Source organism: Dromaius novaehollandiae, chromosome 9 (assembly GCF_036370855.1).
Source record: "Dromaius novaehollandiae isolate bDroNov1 chromosome 9, bDroNov1.hap1, whole genome shotgun sequence".
Taxonomy (NCBI): domain Eukaryota; kingdom Metazoa; phylum Chordata; class Aves; order Casuariiformes; family Dromaiidae; genus Dromaius; species Dromaius novaehollandiae.
The window spans coordinates 15,757,900-15,771,010 of record NC_088106.1 but is presented as its reverse complement, the minus strand read 5'-3'; the positions used below and the strand labels follow the sequence as shown (position 1 = coordinate 15,771,010).

At 35.4% G+C, this 13,111-nt stretch overlaps 1 protein-coding gene across 5 annotated transcripts in view; it reads right to left on the bottom strand.

Annotated features, from left to right (window-relative positions):
- Positions 1-580: 580 nt before the first annotated feature.
- OPA1 (OPA1 mitochondrial dynamin like GTPase) overlaps positions 581-13,111 on the bottom strand; it is a 61,812-nt gene continuing 49,281 nt past the window's right edge. For 4 of the 5 annotated variants that reach the window (XM_064516801.1, XM_064516804.1, XM_064516803.1 and 1 more), the window contains 2 exons: positions 3,090-3,167; positions 581-2,566 (listed from right to left, as the gene is read on the bottom strand). In XM_064516801.1, coding sequence (XP_064372871.1) covers positions 3,103-3,167 — 65 coding nt within the window. In that variant the 3' untranslated portion in view covers positions 581-2,566; positions 3,090-3,102. The remainder of the gene's footprint in view (positions 2,567-3,089; positions 3,168-13,111) is intronic. The other variant, XM_064516802.1, reaches the window with a different exon arrangement.

The following is a 13,111-nucleotide window of genomic DNA, read 5'->3' as shown; positions in this document are numbered from 1 at the left end:
GTTTTGTTAGTTGAAGCTATTCAAGAAAACAAATTCATGCATAGTTATAATTCTTTACTGGTACTTAACATGCTCGTGTCTACAATCTAAGATTTGCAGAGCAAATATGCAGCACCTTCAATATGACAGATTTACACTGAATATTTTTTCAATTGATTTTATAATATTTTTTCCTAATCTGCAAAAAAAATTAAATACTCCTGAATTCTTTGGTTGGTAAGCTGACTGCTCTGTAATTCCCAAATCCACTGTCCCAATAAGTACACTTATTTTAAGTGCAGCTAAAATATTAAAGCTCTGTAGCCAATATTCATTTATACTTGGAATATCAGTTTATTATCTAAACTTTCAGAGAGAGAGGCTTTCAACAGGCCCATGATGATTTTTTTTATAAGACATCTTGTCTAAATGCTCTATTATATAAATGGTAAGGTAATTATTAATTTATATAGTAAAATATAACACTTAGCACAATTACCACTAAGTTGCTGCTGACACAGCACTTCAGAATTAGACATTTTAATATCATTAACAGTATACCCTTTTTACAGTTTAATAAAGGAGAAAAAGAAGGCCAAAGTGACTTTTAAATTAGGTGCAACAGCACCGTGTTCAAAACCCACATTTTATTTTTCCTTCAGTTACATTTGTACTCAATAAATACTTAATTTTCATGGAATACAACATGCTAAGTCTTAGATGAGCAGCAGAGAGAAGTCAGAACTAAAACCATAATAATATCACACTAAAAAAGATGAATGCTGGACCACTGGATGTGACATTTTGCAACATTTACATTACATAGAAGTTTCAAACAGTGATCTCCTTAAGTAAATGCAAAAGTTGTTTGTGGTTTTTTTTTAATACAAAGAGGGATTTAACACAAGTACAGACATATTTCACTTGCTATACAGCCTATGGAACCTGCCCTCAGAACCACGCCTTCAGATAATGATGGTGACAGAACCCAAATTTTCATTCTTCCATCCTCAAACAGTCACTTTCAGAAAGCGGTTTTAAATAGAAAGAAAAAAAAAAGCCAAAACATGCAGTTAGATCACCTTGAAATATTTAAGTTTTCAACATGATTTTATGAATAGTTCTGTGTTAGTTTTTCATACACTGGACTAAATATTTTGTGTCTGAACATTTGGGGAACACCCTACCAAATTTTCTATGTTTTTTTCTGAGAGTAAACAGAAACATGTTCAGATCTCTCTCTTTTATTTGCCAGAAGTTCAAAATCAATTTTTTTTCAAGAGGAGAAAATAAACCTATGTCAGTTTTTCAACCTACATGATCAGACAACTGCAGAACAAACTGGTTTAAGCCTAATATCTTCTACAGAAGTATTCAGAAGTGTATCCAGATCATTTGATAAATGTAGTTTATCACAATTGGTTGTAAAGTGTGGGCATAAAAATACGGAGGTGATTAATCACCAGGCAGCTATGACACAGTGCCTAAATCATGCTTAAATTTGTCAGAAGTAACATTTCTATGGCAACATGAACTAAAAGGCAGTAAAAGAAAAACTACATTTACTGATTATTTTTACTATACTAAATAATGGAAATCACATGGTTATGAAGGGACCTTGTGCACAACATTTGTATAACAACGATTTTGGTCTTATGAAAGCTATTAAAAAAATGAATATATTTTTGCTTTTTTAGTTAAGGGGGTTGGACAAATTGGAATTGTACAGAATATCTTTCTACATTCCACACATTTCAATCAGTTTACATTGTAACTAAGGGGAAGGGAAGAGTTAACAAGGAAATCAGAGTCTGTGCAATCCCAAAAATGAAATGTAATTGGTTACGATTCAGAGTAACAATACATATTAGGAAAGAATCAGTAAAAGAAGCAGCTGTTGACATTATTTCCTGAGCCAAACCTTTTAAGGTGTCAGTGAATAACAGTCTGTACTTTCGCTTGAAAGCACTTGAAGAATTCCTTGGATGACGTCTCTCAAGAGTTTAAGAGTTTAACAAAATCCACAACTTCCTCTCAAGACCACTTTTTTCAATACCATGCTTTTAAATCTGTACCAGAGTGATCAGAGAATGCTTCAACACACAGCATAACAAATACAAATGGCATTACTTAGAAGGGCATTTTAATGTATATACAAATACTAAAACTTTATATCTAATTGTCAGGATCATCTGCAGGCAGAAACTGACAACAGATAAAACCACGTTATGAATCTGATCCAGCCCCACCATACATAATAGATGCCAAAAACAAAAGCCTGCTTTTTTTTCCATGAAGAAAGAAAAAAAAAAAAAGACTTTTAACTGTACACCTTCGTCAATCTCCCATGTTATTTCAGCAAGACACAAGTCAGATTCCTCTGTCATGTACATCCAGCTTCAAAAATTAAAAGAGTGGGGGGGTTTTATTTGAACTTCTCAATCTTATCAGAAATTACTTCCTTTCTCCTCCAACATTACAGGATGCTCCACAAAAGATAGGAAGGAGTGGAACAGAAAAGCCATTTCATTCAGTTTTCTTGGGCAAAATATCCTGGAAAAGGCTGCATTCTTGTGTAAAGTTGCTGCTGAAACAGAAAGGAGATTACTTTAAAATGTATGCAAATACAACGCAACAACTTAGCCTTATATATTTTAAGAATTAATACAAAAGAAATAAATTTGGAAGTGATCCAAATGCAAATAATAATTTTTGCTTGTAATACATAGTGCCTTTTAGGAAAAGTTTTCAAAATGCTTTATACACGAGAAACATACTACCTTAATTTTTCCAACTAGTTATGGCCTCTTTCTTTTAACACAGATAAAAATAATGAACTGAGAGTAATCAAATAGCCTAAAGTGTTTAACTGTATCTGAAAAACTAGTCAGTAATTACATTTCTATCAAGCTTCCTATCAGTTTGCAGCATAAAAGCTAAAAGTACAGTTCTGTAGATTAGAAGAAAGAAGGCGGCATTGAAACAAAATAAAAAGGAACTTTCACAAAGGCTGTATGAAAACATGTGCCTGTAAGAAGAAGTAGTATAATTATTTTACACAGAACAGGAAGAAAACTGTAACAATCCTCTTATGATTTAAAAATGATTACCTGTTTGAACAATCTATTTTTCTTGATGGAGGGCTTCAATAAAGGCTTCAAGTTTTTCCTGGATTTCCCGAACTTTTTCTAGAGGAATTAAAAAGATCACCATTCAAGTGTCTAGCTACTTTATTAAGGACATACCCAGAAAGAAAAAAAAAAAAAAAAAAAAAGCAAACATGAATGAAATTAAATCTGCCATCAGTATTATGCTATACATTTCATTCTTTAATAACTAAGATTTAGTATAGTTTTTCTGCATCAGAAGAAATGAAACCCTTTCCCCTTTAAAGAACTTCTACAAATACACTTTGTCATTAACATGCTAATTTAATAATTTCAAAATTTATGAAAGCAATCTGATACTAGAAAAGCTTTATTTTGAAAAACTGAAATTTCCATTAATTCACACACAGTAGAACTACTGTACACTCGTTACACATAGGGAGTTGTTATCCATTAAGCAGTGTGCACTAATCCCTTTCTCTTTTAATCAAATATCCTTAATTCTCCACAGTAAGTATCACAAACGCCATTAACTCTAAAAAGAGTTCAAAGCTAGTGCCCCATTCAGCAGGTTGAATTTTAGGGAACCAAACGTCAGAATTCAACTTACCTGTACAAAAGAGCATGCACAATATTCAGAATATTTAATGCTTACAGCTTATTCCATTGCATTTCAGTAGTAACCAGATAGATGTGGTCAGAATCATATTTTATACAAACACCAGAGCTGGAAATTTATTTCCCCACAGAAATCATGGCTTGAACATAGCTACACATAGTTTCTAGGAATAAGAAGCCAACATTGATTGGAAAAAATACAGGATTTTAGGCATTTTCCCCCCTCTTTTCTCAGTTCCACACAACACTTGTCAGCATATAACCTATTTGATTTACTGAATTGCTTATGAAGCAAGATTTAGAACCTAGTTGGAATCCAAAGCCTGTAAGATTTCCTGCTTCTCTCTCACCACATCCTTATTTGAAGCTCCTTCTGTGTGTGATTACAGCCATGAAAAACGCACACTTCAGAAATGTGAAGGGGGAGAAAGCATTAGAACAGATAAAAACGAAAGTCAGATGAGCACAAACATATAAGTTTTTTTTTTTTCAAGCTAAAAATACAATCAGGTTAAAACCTTGTATTCACTTTTATGAGATATAAGCTTTGGGCTTTTTCTTTTTTAATCTTCTATTAATGTTTTCTTCTCTTTAGCAATACCTTATGTTATAAACTTGCTTTATTGAACTGAACTAACTGCCAAACAGAAAGAAGACTATAATAATCAGCCTTAAATAGGGTAGATAAGTATTAGGGAAAAAGAACCAAATATGACCTATAAAGGGAACGCTCTTATAACACAGCTAAGAGGAAAAAAAAATCTAATAAGTGGCAATCCTCTAAACAGTTATGAAATCTATTTTAGAGTAATAATAATAATGATAAACCCCAACAAAACCCTGTAGTATTGTTTTAACAGAAAGGGAGAATGTTACTTAACATTCAAAATAAAATATGGAATAGCCTGCATGGGAACAAAGAAACTCCAAACTTCTACCCTGTCTTTACCATGTGATTCCTAGGTGACAAAGAAGAAGTCACTTACACTCTCAAAACTTCAGTGCCCCCTTCTCCAAAAAGAGATAGTGCTTATCTACAAACACAGACACACAGTGAAGCTGATTCGTGTTCTGGGTCCTAAAGAAGACACCCAAAAACCTTCCCTAGTTTCAGCTATTTTCCTTTTTTAAAGTACTGTAGTATTAAATTGAGATTACAACAAGTGTGAGGGGAAAAAACTGTATTTTCAAATAGGAAAAATTACGGAAGCAATGGAAGAGCAGTAGCTGATATTTTAACTGGGGGGAAGCTTGAGTCAGTTCAGCAGAGAGAACCTTTGAATTCTGCCAATGCAAAAAGGATTCCCATGATCACTTCTTACTAAGCAAGTTCACAAACTGTTCCATTACTGTGTTTTTAAATCAAAGAAGAGTAGGCATTGTTTGCATATCAGTACGTAAGCCTTCCATGTAAAGAAACATTAATACTCTGCCGCTTTTTAGGCAGATACTTACTATAGCCAGCAATACTGATCACCTGTGTATATTTATGAAAGCAGCCCTTGAAAGAATGCACTATTGTCTTGGACAGAGTCAACACATTTTTGCAAATTATTAATCCTGCACTTCACTCCCCAAATGAGCAGCAATTACCAGATTAAATCTAATGCCCCAGAAGGACTCTTCCTGTAATGTTCTCACAACTTTATTTTTGGTGTGGATTTTCTTTTTTGTATTGCTACATTCTTTCCCCAAATATGCCTTTGATATTGATCAAGCCATTGGACTTGCTGAAAGCAGGCAGTTTTAGCAGTAATAAATGCAAATATTTTGCCTTCACAACCCTGGCTAATGAAAAAGAAAATTAAATGCATCAGCAAAAAATCCATAATTATTATTTCACCTTAAAAAAAAAAAAAAAAGGTTTTGTGCCAATAAAACCTATTTTAATTTTCTGATTAGGGCACATTAAAATAACAGGATAGCAAATATTTATTCCACCAGAACGCACTTAATCAGCTGTGTTTGCTCAGAGAACAGACATACTAGAATTGCCTCCATATTATGAGCATTTTATTAGTTTTTATACTTGGACATTATTGAAGTGATTGCTTAACTGTAATAATTATGAGGTCTTGAGGTAATTTAATACTTTGAAAAAAACATGCCAGCTATTCTTAAAGAAAGTAGTTACAATGTCTGCCAAAGAGCTGCAATTATTCATGCTAAGCTTTGTATTCCTAGAAGTAGTAAAGCCTATAGCAGCAGCAGACACCAGCCACCATGCAACATTTTCCCAGATGCCCATTCTGTAGTACAAAGAAACAGTATGCTACTTAGTTTACTTTTTAAATAGGGTAATGGCAGAGTTATGCATTTATACAACACACAGCTTGATGTGCCAGTAAATGTAAACACTTGGAAAGGATATTTCTTTAGAGAAGAAGAGCAGGGTCTGCAATTCTGGAATAACTGCCACCAATTCCCTCAATACCAGGTGACATTTCATTTGCAACAACAGTAATCGTTACAAACTGAGAGTCAGACCTTATCTGCTTTCACTTTGGGGAAGTTTTTAGAACTAACTCTCCTCCCTGTGAAATACACAAACCGTGTATCCAAACTTTTCAGGGTTATGACTGAGATCTAGACTGAAACGTTGGTAACTTAAACCCTCCTCAAAACAAAATATACATTAGTTTACAAGTGTGCCAACATCCCAAACCCAGAATGCCCTTTAGGTTTCAAATAAGAACCCTTCTTATATTAGGGGACAGATTAAGGTGACACGTTGCTCTTGCTATGCATAACAATACTGTGCTTTTCTAAGTAGAAATTCCCACTCGGGTCCTAAGCGTCCAGCTTGCTCGCAAACGATTTCTGTAACGTACCCCAGTACTGTTATACAATGCTCCAATATCACAGAAGGCTTTTAAACTACTATAGTTTTAGTATAGTTTTACCTACCAAACTAGGTAGGTAAAATAGTTATATACACTATGATAGTTATATAGTTATATATGACTGTAATTATAGTATAGTTTTATTATATTGTATTTTAGAGGTTTATATTTAAACTACCGTTTACAGTGGATGACAGGAAGACAACATGGTCCTTGGTAGTTTTAATGCAGACTTGAAGTTATGAATACATAATTCTTCCAGCACCTGTTAAGCAGTGATCAAAAATCACATGAAATCAATGAAGAATAACTGCAACAAAACCCTTGTCTCCATCTTTAGAGCAGTGAAATTCACAGGCCTAGGGGCAATGAATGGCTATTCTACTTTCCATTTATCCCATGTTTACCTAAAAGATAAGCTCTTCCATACATCAACTCATTATGCCTCTTGATCTGGTCATGAATATTCCCATAATCGTCCCTCCATATCCCATAAAACTTTACTGACAGAATGAGGAAATTCTTCATTCAGATGTCTTGAGATCCTTATTCACGCTTAGTCTCTCCTTATCTCCATATGAAATGATATTGCTGACCACTCATTTTTTTCATTAATCCTGTGACACTAAATCTAAAAAGCTCAAAACCAGACTAATTGATCTGTAATTAGGATTTGAACACACCATGAACACAAAAAGACACAGCCACTGATAAAGTTTGCTTTTCCTAATAACATAAGCTGATCAGAAGGGAACCCCCTCAAATATTAAGCCTTATAAGGATTGCTTGCTTACTGATTGTAACCTGAGAGGCATATAACTAAGACTGTCTACAAATTGACATAGTCCAGAAATAAGAGAATCAGTGATAAGATGAAACTCAACTAAAAAAAGTTATCCACCAGGCAAAGCTCCTGAGCTAAGACCAAATAATATCGAAATAATATAAACATAGAATTACACAGCTAAGGTATACTACTGAATTACTTCAATGGTATTTAAACTTTACATCATGTCCTAAACATTAAGATAAAGGTTTCTGCATGTTTTCCAACTGCATAAGTTGGTTTAATAAAAGATGCTTCTTCTCTCCACAAAACTGGTCTTCCTTATGCTTCTAAGATAAATGAATTTTGAGACATTCAAATAATATATATTACACGTAAATAAGCAACAGTTTTAGCACAGAATTTTAAAGGGACTCATGAGCCACAACAGGGAGAAAACTGTATTTTAGGCAACTCAAAAAGCCTTCCTTGGCCCTTTACAAGTTTGCCCATATGACATCAATTTCCAATTGCAGCATCAAAAGAAATTGTAAACTCTTTCAGGACAAGGATCTATCTTTATTTTGTACTTTGATGAAGCATATAGCACAAAATGACCATGATAAAATGTGTTAGTATTTCATTACTAATCCGCCTGTTCTACGTTAAAGTCATTTCTCCCCCCATGCAGTGCTTACATAGTTTAGATATTTGTAAGCTTTTGATTGCTTTTCCTTTTGCTCTGGATTTTCTTTAGATTTTAGGCCTTTTTTATCTTCCTTTTTAATCACTTCCTTGCCTATAAACATTCTCATTCATTGCTATGCTACTTCTATGTTATGGTTAATTAACCACAGAGGGGGAAATGTTGAACGTACTGCTGTGAATACATCATCTTTCTTCTAATAAAAAGGAAAGCCCAGTCTGTTGTCAGATTTCATCTGAATACCCAGAAGCACACTATTAAAACCTGGTAATATTAGGCCATGTTTTTTTACTGAAAGCTGAATCTTAGTGCAGGGCTGCCTAGGACATAAACCTCATACCTGTATGCAAACCCCTATGAACAGTCAGGTGAAGAAGTGAATAAAATCTCTTTGGAGTTCAGCCTTTTGCACCACACTCCTGTATTTTCTAAGGGCGGTGCAAAAGCTGTACTTTTTGTTGAAGAAGTGTGAGGCAGCATGCTAACAGCCACTCCAAATAACACCCCAGAAAACAGACTTTCCACCCACAGTTACAAGACCTGCATCAACATGTTTTCTCATGTCTCACATAACCGCAGTTTAACAGCTACCATAATTTACTGATCGTTGCAGGGTCATGTCCCGCTGAATTTTAGAAAATCCTTTGAAACTACCCATCACATTTTTTGCCAGTTTCCTCTTGTTCACATACCATATTTTTCTCTGGATGAGGCCAACAGGAAAGCTAAAATTTTAAGAGGAAAAAAAAAAAAGGCAAAACCACCCAGGCTGCCCTTAAAGAGACAGAACATCATTTATCAGCTGCAAAGACAGATTTATAAGTAGAGGGCCCCCTCAGTTCCTTTAAGGCTGCAAAACAGATGGGAAGTGAATGGACAGTCAAGGGGTCAAGAAAACACATGGGAGGTGCTGCTTGTCTGCTGTATGTATGTTCCCAGCATAAGAAAGAGGTCAAGATTGTAACTGCATGGCTGGGTGCTGGAAAGGCCCTTTCTGTAAGCTGTTACAAAGACAAATGCTGTTCCTCATCCTGCTGTCAAACTGCTATAAATATTGGTCTGTCAAAAGGGCTTCAGCAGCTAAAAGTTCTTTAAAAAAAGGCAGAGTGGGAGGATGAATCATGCCAATGATTCTTAAACAATTAGTTCATTAGTGTAATAAAAGGACAGCAGAACTCTGCAAAGTTTAAATGGAATTTATAATAGTCCATGCAGTAAATCCATGCAGTCATTAAAAATATACAGCCTTTAGAATGCAAGCTTGCAGAAAACAGCTAGCATACTCTTTAGTTACTAGCAGACCGAATGAAGATGCTAACTGATGCTACATGATAGTAAAGCTTTCCTTTATTGTTATAAAATGCTTCTTGTATCCATTGCAACCTCTAATATATTTGAATTCATAGCCAGATTAATTGAATTCTTTCTATAAATTCCGACTTCAAAGTACGCTCACTGGGATGTGAAAATCATGATAAAAAAAAAGAGTTGTAAATACTTCTCTAAATTGGGTTTCTCCTTTCAGACATATAAAACAAGACATAAACCATTATATTTGCCAGACAGACTTCCACAGTTAGTGGCAAACTTTTCTACTTGCTTTAAAATCCTTCTCCGTTTTAATCTAAGTAACACCTAGAATCAGTGTATTCCAGTTATCAGTCCCAGAAAAACAATGAGAGGGACAGGGACATGCTCACATTATGCAAGTGTCATTATTACATGGATGAAGATATTTCAGTGTCTTCTCAGAAATACTTATTTTAAACCCTAGAACAAGAGACAGCGCTAAACTCAGCCCTGTAATACCACTACTAAAAACTCCAGGGGTCATTCAACATCTTAATTTCACAGATCACAGTTCATCTGCAACTGCCTGCTGGTGACCTGGTTAAGTATTTTCTTTAACAAGGCATGAACAGGAGAAAACATCAAGGAAACGACTTCCTATAAAGACATACAGAGAATGCATTTTTTCTTTTCCCTCTTGTAGGTAAATTCTCCTCTAAATCAGGGAAAGATCACCTCCAGATTGTATATTTAGCATGCTGTAACACACACATAAAGCCTTAGACAGAAAAATCATAGCTGCCATCACTAAAGTCACTTTTGTTATAAGTATTAATATCATACTCTCCGTGCATATCATATCTGAACAAAGTTATCAGCTGCCAGTATAAAACAATTTCAGCTTTATTTCAGACTAAAGAGAACCAAGCAGCACTAGAAGGCGGCAGCTTATCTGAAAACACTGAGGCTATTTTTACAAGGTATTGAGTATTGCCCCGTTATTTTAGCATTACTATCAGTGCATCTGAGCACCAAAAATAGGAATTGTGCATTGTGCTGACGAAATTGTAGGTTATTAATCAATCAGTGTCTTGACCTATAGTGGCCCCAGATCCATAAGTGAGACCTTTGCAGCTAATGAAACAGCTTCAGCAACACATTTCCCTCCTCCTCAGTCAAACAGAACAGAAGCTGACTGCATTGCTTGGAGAGGGTCCCCAGGGCTCTTTAGGCTGGCAAGCATGAAGTGATCTTTCTGACTCTGACAGGGCAGGAGCACAGTATCCGAACTGAGGTATGTGGCTGAAGCAAAAATGACAGCTACATAGACTACTGTCCTTACACAGGATATGTTTCTATGGGCTATCACGCATCAGTCCCACTTGACTACAGAAAAGAACCTAAATATTACCAAAGCAGGATGAGAGCTACAGAATAGCACAGATTAATAATTAAGTTTATGAAAGTCATGATGTCTGCAATAGCAAGGTAGGACTTGGGACCCTTCCAGTCCTCTGTCGCTACAACAGATTTTTAATTAAAAACACTCAAATAGCTCAATCGTTCAGCAGAACTTAGCTATGCTGCTTACTGGACAGCTAGAAGATGCTTAATGGCAGAATGACATGGAAACCTCATAAAGGAGAAACACCTTGAATCAGACTTACAGACACACAAACATTTCGTTTCAAAATCAAAACTGTTAAGCTAGAATGAATGAGAACAAAATGATACTCATTAACTTGGGTGGAACATGGTAAGAAGTTGAAAATAAAGGCACCAGAAATATTACTCGGTGATATATTACTCAGTGATTCATCTGGTCATGTAAAAAGCTTAACTCTTCTTTCTAACTGATGCACAAAGGATGTACATAGCTACAAATGTAAATTACTTGTGTAAATGCTACTGTATCCTTGGAGCTATAAAACTGTAAAGAAACTTTAACATTATAAATAACTGGTATATGTTGGTCTCCACCCAAAATAAACTGCACTCAGTAGATAGCACGCTGATTTATTATCCAGCTATCTGGATATTTACATGAAGCTCTCTTTAAATATAATGTTAGATAATGAAATTATGATAAGATAAATTTTTGTTAAGAATAATAGTAAACTTCATTTCTGATAGTCAGAATGTCATCATGCCCTGAAGAAAAACAGGTTGTTCTACTACTTTTTTTAGTTTGCTATCATTCCAAGATGACAATATTTCTTTCCCTTTTATTCTTATATGGATTTCCACATTAGAATCAAAGTGAAATTCACTACAGTATTAAAAATGTACCACTCCCATGACATTAGTTTCTTCAGCTTTTGGAGATCTGAATAATGCACTCAATAGTTCCATACTAGTCCAAAACAAATACACACACTGGTTAGTTCAGAAGCTTGCATTTATATAAATAGCAATATTCTCTATAATAAATGCATCTTTATTTTAATTTTTGATTGATAGCTACCCTAATAAACAACTAGTACTAAAAAGAAAATATCATCCAGTTAGATGTTCTGATACCTGCATCATTGAGGGTATTTTAGGAAAAAATTAAATTTGGCAGACAAAACCAGGAAGACCCTCAAGTATAAGAGGCTTTGGTCTCAGGTAAGATTAACTGACATTAAATATGTCATTACTCATGAACCATTTTATCATCAATTTTCAATGTCAACTTTAAGTGATAGACTCGGCTTAGTTAGTGACAAATGCGCTAAACTTTGTAAGGATCCGTTTTAGAGCCTGGACATCAGTGCCTAACTCTTCATCAATAACTTTAAGAAATCACAGCAGACAGATTTTGGTCATCTGGGATTCTTAACTTAAGTAAACCATCACTCCATCACAGGAGGTTTACAACTGATGTATATTCTCCCTAGAGGATCACTTCCCTCTCTGAGAAGCTGGAGCTTTTTAAAGCACTTTCTGCCATGATAAAAAGCAGGAGCTACCTTATCTGCACTTTGACACAAACCGTCCTACACATTCTTCTGGCTTTAATTCACTAGATTCATGCAGCTGCCCCGAAACTCAAAGAACAAAGAGCTTAAAAATTCAGCTAGTTTCCTCTATGTCAAAGCAGGCTCACTTAGATAATTTCGTGAAGTGGCTATATGAAATTAAAAACAGGATAACCATGCAAAAAAAAGAAAAAACAATTTGCATTCTAACAGGTTAATGGTGAGTTAGCAAACCTACTAAAAATAACTGGATACATTTTATTCTTATGTTGTTGACTTGATCATATTTGGGAGGCAGGGGTAACGGAAGACAGGTGCGCACAGACTGATTCCAAGCATGTTGTCCCCGACTTCCAATTCCAAGGTGCACTAGGACCTCTACAAAGTTCAAAGGGAGCAGGGGAGTCATACCGCCATCAGCAAAAGCTCATTAAACGCAGACAGCCCACACGAACACTTTATTTGACAGACTGAGATTTGGGCAGAGATGCATGCATCCTAACCAAGGGTCAGGTGCTGATACGACGCAGCCTATATTAACTTCCTGGTGGAAGCTGCTGGCAGGGGATTGCGAAGGCAGCAGCTCCCCTGCACACGCTTATTCACGCTTTGGAGATCTGCTGAAGGATGCCCAGAGAAAAATGGCTACTTTACTTTCGTCTGGTCAGAAGGCCACAGCATCTCCCGTGTAAGCTAGGGTCAACTCAAGACTATAGCTGTTGTGTTCCTCCCAAGGGCACCACTAAGACCAGCCAAAACGTGCAAAACAAGGCTGCTGCCATTTTTGTGAATATCTCACTACTCTGAAGTGACTTTTTTTTTTTTTTAAAAGTAGCTTCTAA